The sequence below is a fragment of the Lontra canadensis genome, unplaced genomic scaffold (assembly GCF_010015895.1).
Source record: "Lontra canadensis isolate GAN:19392208 unplaced genomic scaffold, GSC_riverotter_1.0 scaffold104, whole genome shotgun sequence".
Classification (NCBI taxonomy): domain Eukaryota; kingdom Metazoa; phylum Chordata; class Mammalia; order Carnivora; family Mustelidae; genus Lontra; species Lontra canadensis.
Window position 1 is genome coordinate 2,780,388 of NW_022631098.1, and position 16,807 is coordinate 2,797,194.

Below are 16,807 nucleotides of genomic sequence, written 5' to 3' on the forward strand. Positions count from 1 at the left end.
AGGATAACCTAACTTTGAACAGAGGTGGTTGATGTGGCAGGACAAGCACAGATAGGAGCCAGAGTACAGGCCATCGGTATCCCCAAACTGTGGATATTATACTCATAGCTCCCTAGAATTGTGAGTATTGGACGAGACCGTGTGTACAAAGTACCCTGCATAGTGCCTGATGCATAGTAGGGCCTCTTCCCCCCATGTATTAATGGGAAGGTACTTATGACACAGATAGCCTTATGTTGTTACAGTTTCTTTCTCTCTTGAGTAATATCACTTTACCAACTATCTGTTTTTGGTAGTTTTGTCCTATTTGAAGTGTTTGATTTCATAATGGATTTAGTTATTTATCAAGTAAATCATTGGATTTGTTCCCACCAGTGATACCAAGAAGAAGCAGGGAATGAGAAAAAGGAACAACAGCGGAATGGAAGACGTGGGACCCACAAATCGTAACAGAAAGAAGGCCAAGTGGGAGACCTTAGAGCCTTTGGATACAGGTCTCTCTTTAGCAGAGGATGAAGAGCTGGTGTTACATCTGCTTAAAAGTCAAAGCTAGATATTCCGTGCTCTTCTCCTTGAAACCTCTGGTCACGATGATGGAAAAACAAGTGGCTGTGGAACACTTGGATGATATGAGTCCCACGCCCAAAGGATCTTTCCTCCAGACTGAAGCGATTATATCTCTAAGCCCCTTTCACAGGATGTGCTTTGCACTATCTCAGAGCAAACTCAGAGTGCAGGTGGATTATAAAATTTCTTGATCCCGTTTTCCAGCATGTGCTCTGTTAGATTTTACCCATGGATTCCTTCATCTCGTCATTGGAGATGCTCCCTTTGATTTACCGGCAACTTCTGGAGACCTTGTTTCATTATTAGAAATTCCTGTCTTGCTTACCACTCAGAAATTTCTATGTACTATAAGACAAAATTGCTCACAGTTTTGATGTATTTAATATCTCTAAAGAGACAGAGTATGATGGACCAGCCCTGAGAAAAGAGTATTTTTGAATTGCGACGATCAATAATAAACATATTTCCTATAAAATATTAATGTTTTCATTGTGTCCAGTAATATGAGAACACTCTCGGGGGAAGGTTCCTGAGAGAAAAATGCTTGGCCAATTCCTGACAGTGAATTTTTCATATTCTTAGATTAACCTTCCTAAAGATACCATTTAACTTACACTTGCAGTTTTCATAGCCATTTTTGAAGTCTGTGGAAGTCCTGAATCTGAAGAATGTGATCCAAAACCAGTGCATTAGTAAGCACCCAGCAGGCGGTAGGTCTTCCGTAAGAGCCTTACTCAGCTCACTCTGCAGTGCCCCACCCAGAGCTAGCTCCTGATAATGAGTAAGAAGCAGATCAAGCCAGAGCCTGGTTTTGGTTATGAATAACTGTCACATTTTTTTGTGGGGAAAGAAATCTGGGCCTTGGCATGTTGGTTTTACCATAGATTTATCACCCTCTCACTCCATTTGTAAAACACAAATAATTTTCAATAACTGGTCCAAACCACTCATGAATCCAAGGAAGGGAATGTCCCACCTGGATATCCCCAAAACAATTCCAACTCAACCAGAGTCTATATTGTCTCTGAAAAGTTTCTCTGCTTGTGCAATTAGTATCCCTCTTGGGTGACACCAGGAAACTCAATGACTCTCAGCCTCTCCCTTGACCACCCTTCACTTTGTGGGTTCTATTGATTCTTCTTCATATGACTCTTCAGCATGGTTTGTTCCTTACCTTCCCAGCTTCTGACTTTGGTCTGGGTTCACATTCTCCTCCTGATGTGCTTCGATCACACCAGTGGCCTCCCAGCTGGTCATGGTGCTCCAGCCTCCTATTTCTCTAGGCATAGCACTGAGCTGAGCGTGTTTCTTCCTAGCTGTTTCTTACTTCCACTCTGGTGCTTATCATGCACTGTTCCAGACATTGTTTATAAGCCTGTCCCCCCTGTTATGTGACAAGTTTCTGGACTATGCTTGCCATCCTAGGTAACCCCGAGAGCCAAATACAGCACCTGCCCCATAATGGATTCTCAGTAAATGCTAATGGAATTAATGAATGAACAGGAATAGTCCGAACAGTTCGTTAAAATGTATGTCGTAGCACATTGCATTGTCACCTCTGGTAGGAAGGATATAGCGTGATGGAAATGAGAACTGGATAAAATGGTTATTATGGGGAAGAATGACTATAGATGGCAAAGGAATTTAGGGTACAACAACCTGGGAAGATTTTGAAGATTCTGGTATAGGACCTCTTGGCCTTGACTATCTCCAAAGGACAGAAGGACCTAAGAGTATGTAAACTGAAGGCTTACCATTGAACTCACTATGTGCAGTTTCAGATTTATTTTTCTAACCCAAATGAGGAAATAGGGTGGTTTTATTATTCCATATTTATAAACATTGAATAAATATATTGCCAGGCCTTTGGTTCATAAACTAGTTTGAGTTGTATTCTGTCCCTGGAACCAAATGGATCCTGACTAATGTATACATTGTAGGGGATTTTAGTTTGCTGGTTTTGAAAACAGTAAAATATCAGAACAGCGTTGGTAGAAAACTCAGATAAACAATGCATAATAGATTTTGTTCAGTGTTCTTGTGTGGTGTTATTTTTGAGCAAATATTCACTGCACCCTCTTTCCTCCCTTTGGAAAGCATCCTTTCTCCCTCCGCTCCCGTTGGGCCTGTCCATGAGACTTCCGTTAGCCCATGTGGAATGTGGTGGAAATGCCCATGTGCCTTTTAGAAGCAGAGCCTTTAAGGTGCATTGGTGTGGCCATCAGCCCTCTACCTTGAGCCCAATATGGAGCAGAGAGAGGATACTGCCTCTGTCTGGGTGCAAGGTGATCACAGGGCAGGTTGCACAGACCTATAACCACCATGTTCCCTCTAAGTCTTGGGGTGCAAGAAACCCACTGAGACTTGGGGGTTTTTCCACAGAGAAAAGTTAAGAAAAACATAGAACCAGTGAACAAGAACATTCATCCATTCAATAAATGTTAATAAATTCAGCAACTACCATATGCCAGGCTCTGTACTTGTGAGAAATACAGACAGTTCCCTCTCCTGCTACCATGGGTGGGGTGGGGGGCGGTGGGGAGAAGCAAGTTCATCATTTTCATGCATTATGAAAAAAGGTGGAAAAAGAAAGATGACTTTCCATGGGAGAGTGTTGTTGCTGGGGTGCAGGAAGTGGGGAGGACATAGGTGGTGACGTGGCCTAGGACCCAGAGGACTCATTCTTGCCTGATGCTTCCCCAAGGCCACGAGGCCATTCATCAGACCCCCTCGTGTAAGATGATCTCTAAAATTGCATGAGTCCCTTAGAGCAGATACAGCCAGCAGCAGACTTTGGAGGACTGCCATCTCATAAGCTTAACATGGCATTTTAGATTTGTTTGGAGCTATAAAAAATGTAATTAATTTTGTTATACAATATTTGAAATACCCTGAACCTGAAAAGTCATCTCCATGCCTGTCAGAGTGTGCCAGGGGTTGCAGATGCTCCTGGCAGTGGGGACGGTAGGGAGGAAGCGGGGATGGGAGGTGGTGCTGCAGGTCCAGGGGAAGGGGCCTGCCACCAATGTTCAGAGCCCTTGTTTCCTATCCTTTAAGACCATTTGAACCAGAAGTGTGATCATGGTGTGGTTTTTCTTCGCTGGCCCCTTCTGATCAGACAGCCCAGGGCAGACACGCTTTATACACTAATACCCCGTGCCTGCTGAATCAGGACTTGGCAGCCAACCCCAAGGCCAGCGTGAGCCTGCGAGAGAGGCTGGTACGAAAAGCTCCTTCCAAACAGGGACAAGTAACATTCTTACTCCCAGAAAATGAAATTTAGGTAGTCAGAGGGATGGAGTTGGGAGACAGACCGGGGACCACGGTAGATGGAAAGTGAGCTCAGATTAGGAGTTAGGGAGGCACGGCTGTGAGTGAAGGAGAACTCTGGCAGAAACAGAGGAGGTGGTGAGGGGGCCAGCTGGTCGTGGCATGTGAGGCAAATCCATGGGAGGTAGAGGATCTGGGCCTGGGAGCAGTGAAGACCCGCAGAGGTCTTGCTGAGGTCTCTGAGAGCCACATGGACCCTCTAGGGCTTGTCTCCTTGAGGCTTTACTTTCTCCTCGGTCCCATTAAATGCCTGCGCAAGTCTGTCTCCTTCACTTCCTGATGTGTGAGACTCTGTTGCCTCAACTCATCTCTGAGTCTCTAGGGTTTCTGTAGCTAGAAGGGCCTCCGTAAACTCGAGTACTCGCCTGGCCCACTGTGTAGACCTCGGCATGCCTGGCAGTCAGAGCTAACCCTGACCCGTGCGTCTGAGGTGGGACCCCAGGGTCTGCATTCCTTACAGGCCCCTGCTGATGGGGTGCCATTGGCCCTTGGTCACATCGGAGTAGCACGGCACTAATGGAATTTGGAGAGTTATTAAAATCATCATTCACAGATAGGGTTCTGTCAGAGTCCCAGCAGGAAACAGATGGCATGCACAAATTAGCCGTGTTCCGAGGGGATTTAATAAAAGGATTATTTACACAGGCCAAGGCAGGGTGTAAGGAAATCATGAAGGATGGTCTACCTGAAGCTCATCCCAGAAGTGTCCCCACTCCTCACCCTGAAGGAATGAGGGGAGAGGCGGGAAGGAGAGACAGCTGGGTGGTGACCTTCAGAGGCCACCAGCCGCAGGTGACCACGGGGAACCTGCGCAGAGAATAAATCCTGGGACCTCACTATTGTCTCTCGAGCCAAAAAAGCAAGCTGCCTGTGAGGTGAACCTACGCAGTCACCCGGGACACAGAGCACGGTGGCGAAGCCTGGGGGCCAACAGAAGTGGGCACAGGGATGTAGGGCACAAAGAGATGGAAGCTTATCGTGGGAGGAGAGGAGACGTCGTCCCTTCAGCAGGTGCCGTGTCCTGGGTGCTGCTCTGAGGAGGAGGCCCACAACGAGGGTGGGCTGTGGGGAAAGCAGCCGCAAGACGCTGTCAGGCAGGGGGGAATGTGGGGAAGAATGCGCGGGCCATGGAGAGCGGGGACTGTTGGGAAGTCAGCCAGACCTCTGGCGGGTTTGAAGTCTGAAGAGCAGGGCCTCCATCCCGAGCACGTTAGCAGCCTCTCGGCAGCAGGAAGCAAGTGGAGGCATCTAACTGTAGGGCTTGGAGCCACTAGAAAATTCAGGAGGACCGGCCTCCACTGGCCTTCAAGTGCCTCACACTCTCTCCTGCTCTCCAGGACGTCTGGTTCACATCGCTTCCTCTCGAGTCTCCAGAACTTCTCCTCCTTCACTCTGGGCCAGTGACCTTACTTTTGATTTTACTGAGAAACCAAAAATAATCCAGAGACCTTGTCCGAAGTGCCACACCCCACCCCACCCACCCGCTCAGCTGCCCCTGTGCCCATGCCCCCTGCCTTCCCCCTGCCACTGGGGACAGTCTGTCCATGCTGCCACCAGAGCCCACCCCATGCACGAGCAGGGTCCCCTCCTCTGCTTCTCACGGATGTCACTTCTGCATGTGTGCCCTCCCTCCACAGTATTAGAACTTTCCCCTCCTGCCTGGGCTCTTCCCATCCGTGAGTAAACATGCTGTGGGGTCTTCCATCTTAAGCCAAAACCATCCCTTCCCAGCAACAGCCCAATTTCTCTCTTTCTCTCTTTCCCTTTTTGGTATATGTAACTAATTCCTTGAAGGAGTCGTCTCTGCTTCCTGTCTATACTTCCTTCCTTCTCAGTCCTCCACGCTTCGAGGCACAATTGCTATGGAATAAATTGCATGTCTAAAGTACACAGTTTGAGAAATACCAACCTGTGCCCCTGTCCCTACATGTGCAGAGCGGATAACGACCACATACCCATTGGCCCTAAAAGTTCCCTCGAGTTTCCCAGCCAGCCACGGAGATGTTCTGAGTCACCATGGATTGGTTTAGCTTTGCTGGAATCGTGTATAAATAAGGCCGTACAGTATGCGTTCATTTTGGTCTGGCCCCTGGAGCTCAGCACCGTCTCACGATCCATCTGCGTCGCTGTGCCTACCAAGAGTTCATTCCTCTTATTGCTGAGTAGTAATCCGTTGTGTGGATCATACTGCAGTGTATCGCTTCACCATTAACCAACAGGGGGAAAGCCTCCATTCTTGGCAATGACAGATAAAACCGCCAAAAAGTGGACAAGTCTGTTCGTGTGGTCTCGTATTTTCATGTCTTTTGGGTAAACACCTGGGAGAGGGAACAGCTGTCTGTTTAACTTTTTAAGAAACTACCAGCTGGTCCTTCAAAGGAACTGTACCATTTTACATTGCCGCCAGTAACGTATGGGAGTCTCACCTTCCACACACCCTCGCCAACCCTTGATATGATTGGTCTTTTTAATTTTAGCCCTTTTAAGGGGTATGTCACGGCATGTTGTTGTGACTTTTGTCCACATCTCCCCCATGGCTAACCCCATTGAGCATCTTTTCATGTGCTTATTTGCCGTCCATATGTCTTCTTTGGTGAAATGTGTGTTCAAATATTTTGCCCATTTTTAATTTGGTTACATGTTTTCTTATGATATTCTGAACACAAGTCCTTTCTCAGATACATGATTTGCAAATATTTGCTCCCATTATGTAGCTTGTCTATTCATTCTCTTGTTTCCTGATTGTCTTTTGAAGAGCAGAGCTTTTAATTTTGATGATGTTTATTTTTTCTGTTGTTGACCATGGGATTGGTGTCGTTATCTAAGAATTCTTGGCTTTTCTCAAGGTCACGAAGATTCTCTCCTATATTTTCCTCTAAAAGTTTTATAGTTTCAGGCTGTCCACTCCGATTCATGCTGCATTTTGATTTAATCCTTGTATATGATGCACAATGTGGATCGAACTTCATTGTTTGCATGTGGATATCCAGTTGATCCAACATCATTTGTTAAAAAGACTCCTTTCCCCTCCACTGAATTGCCTTTGCATTTTATCATGCCAGAAAGTAAGAAAATGCTCAAAAAGGATAAAAGCTCACAATGCAGTAGTATGTCAAAGGAGGGTAGGGGAGCCAAGGTACTCTCAATGGCCACAGTGGAGAAGGGTTGAGCAACAAAATAAATGAAGTAGGATTGAATTAAACCCAATATATATGAGGATCCGTGAGTTCCCACTGATCTAAATAAATGACTGAATAAATAAATGTGGGAGAGGAGGCAAATCTCCCATGTAGAAGAATCCAAAATAACTTACGTAGATACTCTGCCCGCATGGAGGTGGCCTGTGTGTAGTGACTTTCTTCCAAAGAGGACAGTATAAAAAGAAAGGGGGAAAACAAAAGGAGTAACTTCACAGCGAAAACCTGACAAACACCACCTCAGCCAGGTGACCAAGTCCTCTGCAACAGCGCCTGTGATGGTTGACTGTGCGCACTCTGGATATGACGGGATGAGAATGACACACTTCCTCCATGGTCTTCCTCCCCTAAATGCATAACCTCAGTCTGGTCATGAGAAGAGATGTCAGACAAACCAGGTTGAGAAACATTCTACAACACAGCTGACCAGCACTTCTCAAAACTCTCAAGGTCATCGAAACAGGAAGGTCTGAAAAATGCTTACAGCAGGAGCCCAATTAGGAGACACTAACAAAATATAGTGTGGTGTCCTGGATGGGACCCTGGAACAGAAATATGACATCAGATAAAGACTGAGGAAATCTGAATAAAGCATGGAGTTTAGTTAATTTACTAGTATTGGTTCATTAATTGTGAAAGATGTACCATCATCATGTTAAGATATTAAAAACAGGGGAACTGGGGCATCAGCCTCTGGGAGCTCTGCACTGGCTTCAATATTACTCCGTAAGTCTTTTAAATGATGAAAAAGTTTTAAATGAAAAGTTTATTTTAAAAATGACACACAGCAGATGCAGCTATTTTATATAATCTAATCTCTTATGATTAGACATTTAAGTAGTTTCTAAATTTTTGCTTTTAAACATTTATGATAAGCTGTCCTTACGATTAGATTTTTGCACACATCTGTTACTATTCCCTTTAGAATAATAAGCTTGTAGAAGTGAAGTCAAGAGATAACAGGTATGCATATTATAATTGCATTAAGGATTTTGATACAATATACCTAATGCACTTTCAATGGAAGAATGTTAACTCCAAATAATGAGGGATGACCATTTTTTGGAAAGAACTGAGATATTTTTCCTCTCCAAGCCAATCACATCAAAATATCATGAAATGGTCCCATCAACTCCATGAGAAAGTCACCTGCCAATGTCTGAATGCGCAAAGCCTGCATTCAGAGTCGCACCTTGCATTGGGTGTCTGCAACCCATACAACAGATTCATGAGCCTGTGAAGACACAGGTCTCTGTCAGAAGACATCACTTCCTCACACTGAGTTAGACCAACCCAATATTAAAAAAAAAAAAAAAGAGGGGCACCTTGGTGGCTCAGTGGGTTAAACCCTCTGCCTTCGGCTCAGGTCATGATCTCAAGGTCCTGGGATGGAGCCCCACATCAGGCTCTCTGCTCAGCAGGGAGCATGCTTCCCCTCTTCTCTCTCTGCCTCCCTCTCTGCCTACTTGTGGTCTCTGTCTGTCAAATAAATAAGTAAAATCTTCAAGGAAAAAAAATGAAAGCAGGAAAAAAAAAAAAAACCAGATCTCCAGATTTCCAGGGAATATGACAGAGCCCTCCTGGGTTTTATCAGTTAGTGAAACTAAGACTAATATTATAGATGAGTGGTTCTTAAAGTGTGGTCCCTGGGACCACCAGCATCAGCATTACGTGGAAATGTGTTAGAAGTATACATATTTAAGGGCCCAACCTAGATGTACTGAATTGGAAACTCTGGGGTTGGGGCCCAGAAATAAGTGGGTTTTGCGTGTTTGGTATTTTTCTGTTTTTGTTTTTAATAAGAATATGCTCCTGAAAATTTAATAGCTTTAGAGGTGCTTGGGTGGCTCAGTCAGTTGCGTGTCTGACTCTTGATTTTGGTTCAGGTCATGATCTCTGGGTCGTGAGGTCGAGCCCCACACCAGGCTCCACACCGAGCAAGGAGTCTGCTTAAGATTCTCTCTCTCCGGGGCGCCTGGGTGCCTCAGTGGGTTAAAGCCTCTGCCTTCAGCTCATGTCATGATCCCAGGGTCTTGGGATCGAGCCCCACATCAGGCTCTCTGCTCAGTGGGGAGCCTGCTTCCCCCTCTCTCTCAGCCTGCTTCCCTGCCTACTTGTGATCAGTCTGTCAAATAAAAATAAATCTTAAAAAAAAAAAAAAGATTCTTTCTCTCCCTCTCCCTCTGCCCCACCCCCACTCACATGCATGTTCTCTCTCAAAAAAAAATTATATTAAAAAAAATTTAAGTAGCTTTATAAGATGTAATTCATAGGCCATATAATTCACCCATTTAAAATACAAAATTCAGCAGTGTTTAGTTATTCATGTATTTGTGCAATCATCACCACAATCAATTTTTAAAATATTTTCATGATTACCAAAAGGAACCTTATACCCTTTAGCTGTCACCTCCTATCCCCCCAGCCCTATGCAACCACTAATCTACTTTCTCTCTTTATGGATTTGCCTGTCATATAAATCAAATCATATACTATGTAGCCTCTTCTGTCTGACTTTTTTTTTTCACTTACCACAATTTTCTCAAGGTTTGTCCATGTTGTAGAGTGTGTCAGGACTTCATTTCCTATGGCCGTGTAGTGCTCTGTTATATGGTAGAATCACTTGTTTACAGTTCGTGAGTCAATGGCCATTTGGGTTAGTTCTACCTTTGGGTAACAGTGACTCGTGCTCCTGTGACCATTCCTGGGCACATGTGTGTCCACAGGCTCTTCCACTGATGCCTGTGCACACTACAGTTTGAAACACAGCAGTGTAGACAAGGGCAAGAACCAATAGGAGGTTGTTCTCTTTAGTAAGTGGACAGGACCATTTCTCCTTTGGGCCAGAAGTCAAATAGAAAGGCAAGAGCCAAGGCAGCAGAACCTACTGGTGTGAGGCCCGTGCACAGATGTTCTTGTCACGATAGACACGGGGAGAGGCTGGCTTGAGATGGCTGATGGAGAGGAAGCCATGGGCACAGTGGAAGGGCTCACTTTGGGACCATGAGGCCACCCCTCACTAATTGACCAACATCTCACTGTGTTGTGTACATCACCTGGGCTGCTCTTCAGAGGGAATGCCTTCCTGGCACTGTGGGTCTCCCTTGTTCTGCATTTTAGGAAGTGTTTCTCTCTGCACTTTCCCTCCACCTGTTCAGGGACAGCCAGGTATCTCCATCCCATAGATCAGGCTGCCGAGGGCCAGCAAGAATAAGTGTCCTGCCTGAAGTCACAGACAGGACATGATCAAGGGGGGATCCACCTCAGTTTCTGCACCTCCAACCTCACTCCCACAAACTACACACCACAGTCACTGGGAAGACCAGCCTCCACACCCAGAGACTCGATGCAGTTGGGCTGAGGGGAGACCCAAAGCCTCCTGGGAGATCTGCCCCCCACCCCGATTACTTTCTTCTTTTTTTCTACTTTTCCTTTTTGAAATAATTTCAGACTTATACCAAAGATGCAGAATAGCGAAAGAAGTCTTATATATTCTTCCCCCGGCTTTCCCAGATGTCCCCATCTCACTCACATAAATACAACATAACCATCCCCATCAGACCAGGCCATTGGGGACATTCAAGTTGCTCCATCTCCTTAGGGTCCTTGAATCTTTCCCGGGTGATTGGTAACGTGCATGCAGGGTGAGCACTGCTGGGGTGGACAGCCAAGCCCCACAGTTAGGGTTCGACACGTGGGCCAAGCGTCCCCCCAATCTCCAACGTGGAAGAGCCATGTCTAAAAATCCAGGGGATGGCCAGGTGTTGTCATGCTGCTGATGGGATGAATCGTTTGAAGAATCCTGACTGTTTTGTATGAAGTGTCAGTTGTTATATCTGCCAGGAGGAGAAATGAGGCTACTTACATTCATAGCAAGGTCACCGGCATCCTGGTGGCCACGGGAAATAGTGCATCGGGAAAGCAAGAGGTAAGGGCTTTCACGTATTAACTTGCAATTCAGAGGTCTAGAGCTCTGCCGAACGGAAGGACTTTCTCCGGATGGAAATGTCTCGAATGCAATTTAGATTTTAATTAAAGATGTGCCGCGTCTTCAGGTAGCAGTATTTATAGAGGGAGGCCAAAGACGCCGAGCTGGAAACCTTGCCATTCTTACAGATGGTTTATTAAATTAAAGAGCATCTCCCAACCTCTAGTCTTGACCCTGCCATTGCCAAGATGACTCATTGAAACATCAGCCTGTCAGTTACCCTGAGTGATTGGCTGGGCGCTCCAGCTGGGTGCGTCGCCCCACCACCCGCTAAGCTGGGTAATTCATAAGGGTTTTTATTTTTATTTTCTCCTGCAGTCAAACTACCTTTATCCAATTAGAATTTTCATCCTCATCTATTTATTATCTCCCGCTCTGAGTGAAAACACACCTGTGTGTCTCTGCTGTGTGCAAATTAGCCTGGCTCCGGAGGCCCCAGGGCTTCAGAGAAACCCATCCACAAGTAAGTAAAAATGTTATTAAATTTGAAATCACATTCCTGTCACCAGCTCTGGATTCCTCTAGGCCACAGATGTTCACTGTCAGCAAATACTTCCTCTGTGAGGCTCCTGCTTGGAAGCATTTGAACCTAATAGCATTACATGTGTGCTTCTATCAGAAATCATATGCACAGACACATCGATTGCCTTCAGCGTCTCTGAGAAAGCAGCTGGCTGCGGTCATGTCACACAGCTGTGAGGGCTGCTGGCCTGCGGGTCCCAGCACAGCACACTCGTGGCCCTGGCTTCAGGAGACCCTGCTCCCTCTGCCGGCCATGCCCTTCCCCCACCTGTGCATACCCCTTCTTTTCCTGATTCACCACCACCACCTCTTCTCAGAAGCTTTCCTTGATTTCCTCTCCCAGCCTGAGTCCCAAGTTTTCTCATGTATTTTCACAATATCCAGGCTTATGCATGCTGTAGACTCATTGTTTATGTGTCTGATTTCCCCATATTCTAGCCCCTAGCCCAGTGCCTGCTGCCTAGCGTGTGCCTGAGACAGGCTTGTGTGAGTGAGTGAATGATGGCCCCATGCTGCTTATCCAGCCTAGCTTCGTGACAAGCACCGTGCTGAGCCGGTGTCTCCTTTAATGCAGACAACAGTTCTGAGAGGAGGCGATGATTTTACAGATGGGGAAATGGGCTGAGATGCTAGGGGACTTGCTTCCACATTGCCCAAAGTCAGGATTTGAACCTGGTCTGACTAATGGTGAAGCTGGGCCTCTTTGCCCCCGTCCTGCACTGCCTCGGATGAATGCAGGCGGGGCTGGCCCAGCAGCAGACTCCCCCGCCTCGAGAATGGAAGGTCGTGCTGGGCACTGAGCTGTGGGACTCCTGGGCCTTGGTTCACTGTGCAAGGCTTTCAAGTGGAGACGCAGCACCCCAACTCTGTGGAGATGTTGTGCCCTGCTTGCTGCTGGCAACCACTATCCCTGTTTTGCTCTGTATGGTGGGTCAATGGCCTGGGAGCCCACCTGGCCCTGTGCCTGGAACCCGAGAGCTCCCCGCAGCTCAGCGTCTCTCGCGGCATGTGGACATGGCTGGGGGCCTGGCTGCTTGACACAGCTCAGGGGCCATGGTTTCCAACTTCCCCTTGAGCTCTGCAGACAGTTCTTTCTCCCCAACGTCCTGGTAAGTGCCAGGGCCGGCCGGCTCAGCCCTGACCTTCCCCGGGGAGAGCAAAACTGTCCGTCCAGCCAAGGAGGCAGCAAGTTGATGGGGGGAGCAGGACGGGGTTCAGGTGTCTCCCAAGGGCGAGTGCTCTGGCAGGGATGTCCTGTGGGAATGGAAGCCCCAGCATCGGCCGCCCGCACTCAAGTCTTGCCCCCCAGCTCTTCAGGTGAATCAGGCTCTGATCTGTGCTCCACTCGAGCACAGAGCCCAAATGTTCTGGAAGACAACTGCAGGGGATAGGGCACAGGAGAAACCCCTTTGTGTCCGGAGTCCCCAGCTTCCTGCTTCCTGGCTTTTCAGATGAAGAGGTCACTCATCGTGGTAAGAGTATGGACACTTTTAGGATTTCAAAGACTCAAGATCGGAATCTCTACTGGGGAAGGCTCTTGTTTCCTTAAAAGACTTCTCTGTCTCGACCTCCTCTTTCCCTCCTACTCCTGACAGATCATGTGTGGGGTGGCTCAGGTTTCCGCAGGGGCTGTCTGGGTTATTCAAATTTCCTTTTCTTTCCTCCTTGGGATATTAATCCATATATGGCGGCCTCCCTGGCATCCAGAGCGGGATCCTCACAGAACCTTCTCGGTAAAGAGACCTGTCCCACCTCCCACCCGTGGGGAATCGCCTCACAGGGACCTCCGCCCCTCCCTGAGGCCAGCGAACTCCGACTCTGCTGAGAAGAGAAATGAGCTGGGCTCCCAAGGGTCTTCTGCGAGGGAGTTTAAATAGGCGCTGCGGAATCGAGGCAGTGGACCTGGCAGTGGTGGTGGAAGCTCGAGTTTGTGGCCCAGGGGCCCGAGCAGGTGCCTCAGACCTTGTCTGAGCCATGGTGGGGCGGGACAGCAGTGGGCTTCCTCCCGACGGCGCGGCATCTCCCCTGAAGCCCCACACCATAAACACCTCATCTCCCAAGGCTCTGTCTTCTTATCGGAATATACTGGAATCGCAGCCCTCAGTGCAGTGTCTGCAGGCCTCAGAGGCCCAGGGCCGTGTGGGGCTTGTCAGCAAGCCCGGCTCTTATCAGCTGGCTGTGCCCCCTGCCCAGTCAGGGGATCCCTCTCCGCTATGACCAAGACGGCCCTGAAGACCTTTTGGAAACAACACTCTCGCTGCTGGGTCCCCACAAATCTTGTGTTTGTGGGAGACCCAGGGTCACGCAAGTCAGAGACAGGCTGGGAGCGCCTCAGGTTTGCAGGCCGAGAAGTGAGGCGGGCGAGGTCAGAGCAACCCATGAACAGCAGCCACCCCAGGCCTTTGGGTAGCCTTCTGGGGAGGCAGAGGACCCAGGAGGAAATACTGAGGAGCCACGGTCCACCGGGAGAGAGGGTCAGGAAAAGACGCCTGTGCTTCCCAGAGGGAACTTAGTGTGGAAAACTGGGGTCCCTGGGCTTCGGGATGGTTGCAGCTCTGACTATTTCCAGAACAAATACCAACACGGAAAATCATCATGACTGTTTGTTAAAGGACGAGACCCATCGGCGTTGTTTTGAATCCAACTCCGTGACTAACTGAAAAACTTTGGAAAGAGGAAGAGCCAGAACACGGGATCACCAAGAGGTGCTCCTGTGGGTGTTGGGACAGACTTGGTGGCTTGTGGCTTCATTGGAGGCAAAGCAGGTAAACCGCTCAAGCAGCTGAAGACCTTGCTTCTGCTCGGCCATTAAAGAGACCCCTGAGGAGTTTTTATTTGGGGTGGGATTTTCTTCTCGGCATTGGAGAAGGTTATTGAGTTCTCAAAAAAATGGAAATTAGCCCTGTTCAGAGAGTCTCAAGAAGCTGCCTTTACAAAAAAAAAACAAAACAAAACAGAAATGGTGGGGGTTTTTTCTGCCTTAGTAATCTTTATTCTGTCTCAGGGACAGCCTTAGTGGAATTGCTGCCTGGGCACCGGGAGGAGAGGCTCGGCACCTGTCTGAGACGGTGTTACGACTTCCAAGTGCATGCAGGGGCATTTGGGGCTCGGTATTTTTTTCACATACACAGTACAGTGTCATACAGCAGTAATTAGAAAAACAACCTGCCTTAAGTTCTTTTAACTGTTTTCTCAAGGACAAGTTGGTAAGATCCATCCAGAACTGTGAATCATGTGTTTCTTTTACCCACGAGTTCCATTTTCATCCGTTCATGCCAAGGAAATAATAAAGGATCTGGAAGGGTTTTCATTTCAACCTTGTTTATAATAACAACAAGCAGCGTAAATTCCTGAGCAGTGAGAGTAGATGAGCAAGAGAAGCTGGGACATCAGCCCCAGGCCTGGCTTTGATTCCGCTCCCGTGGACGAAGGACAGGGGGCTTAGGGGGGGCCTCCCGCGCCAGCACCAGGTGTGGCTGAAGAGTCGAGTGCAGTCGCGAGGAGCGGGGGGAGAGGGGAGGTGGAGACAATGCCCCTGTGGGTCCCCTTCTCTCCAGCTTCCTGTCGGTGTTTTAGGTGACTGCTTTCAGCACCGAGATGCACGGGTGCAGGTTCGCCGTTCCCCACATGCCAGTGGCAGCCCTTTCTCTCCTGCTCGGGAAATGGTATCAGAGTTCCCATTCATCTGACCTCATTATGAAGGGGTCTCCACTGACTCCTGTCACAGCCCTCCCAACTCATCGTCCCTCCATGTCCGCAAACACCTTCTAAAACCAGAAGCACCTCCCTCACCTGCTTATGGCCCTCCAGAGGCTTTCCAGTATTCCCAGGTTAAGGTCTAAAACCTTTGCCTTGATTCACAATGCCCTCTGCAGCATGGCCCCGACCAACTTCAGCAGCCCCATGTCTTTGCTGTTCTTCAGCCACACGGGTTGTATCAGCTCTTGCATAAGAGATTCGTTCTCTCCTACCTCAGGACCTTTGCACATGCTGTTCTCACTGCCCAGAGCACTCTTCTTGCTCTTCTCCTGGACAACCTCCTCATCCTTTAAGATCTTTGAATAAACGCCACTTCCTCAAGGGGGCTTGCCTGTCTCCCCACATGTGCTGTCCACATTCATCCCCCCCTGGTGCTTTTGGAGCCCCTATAAAACAGGTAGCTACTTGCATCATAATGTCTTCCTGGACCATAGCCTGAGGACAGGGTCTGAGTCTCTCTGTCTTGTGAGACTCTGTGTCAGATGGGTAAATCAGTAACGCATTTGGATTCTTTGGGCACGGCGTCGTTGTTTCAAAGTGAAGGGTGTTAGCACTGAATGGGAGTTAGGTTGGGGAGGGGTCTCTCAGCCTAGGAGCAAGGCTTTTCATGAGGAATGTTAACAGGTAAGCAAAGTATTCACTGACCTTGGGGGCAAACAGGAATTGTAGATGTTGAAGAAGCTGAAACAGGTAGAAATCAGGTATATTTCAGAAAGTGTGAAAAATAAATACTCTGACCTTGTCTTCAGAGCATCCCTGGCCTCTGGGATATATTTGTATGCAGCTGTCATTTCCTATTTATAAATTAGCCTGGAGGGGCTGCGGGTAAGTAGGTGGACTAAAGGTGAGCTCCATGGGGTGAGAGAGAGGAGGGGAAGAATGCAGAGAAGCCTCCCTCTTCCGGACCACCCACGTCCATTTACAGAGAGTTTCTGGAGACTTAGCAGTGTGTCCGGCACTGTGCTGGGCACTTTGGGGGTGGGAGGAGCAGGTGCTACAGAGACAGAGGACTGAAAGCTCAAGGTTGGTGGAAACAGAGAGAAGACAAGAGTCTGCCTAGGCTGGGTGGGAGAAGGGGTCACTGGAGGTGGTGAATTTCAGCCAAGCCTTAAGGAAAAGTTGGAATTTTCCTGTAGAAAAAGGAGGGAAAGAGCATTCCAGAAAAGGGAATAACACGAGTTTGAAAAGAATCCCAGAGCGTTGGGGCGACAGTGAGAACGTCAAGCAGGGCGTGCATCAGGAGCCCAGGCTGGAGACCGATGATCACAGGAATAGCCGCTGACGTTTAGCAGACACATTTTTTTTTTAAAGATTTTACTTATTTATTTGACAGACAGAGATCACAAGTAGGCAGAGAGGCAGGCAGAGAGAGAGAAGGAAGCAGGCTCCCCGCTGAGCAGAGAGTCCGATGCAGGGCTCGATCCCAGGACCCTGAGATCATGAC

General features: G+C 48.0%; 1 protein-coding gene across 1 annotated transcript in view; it reads left to right on the forward strand.

The window, feature by feature from the left end:
• Positions 1 to 604, forward strand: part of DDX10 (DEAD-box helicase 10) — a 268,604-nt gene extending 268,000 nt beyond the window's left edge. Inside the window, exon 18 of the mRNA XM_032838466.1 lies at positions 376 to 604. Coding sequence (XP_032694357.1) covers positions 376 to 553 — 178 coding nt within the window. The 3' untranslated portion in view covers positions 554 to 604. The remainder of the gene's footprint in view (positions 1 to 375) is intronic.
• Positions 605 to 16,807: the final 16,203 nt, after the last annotated feature.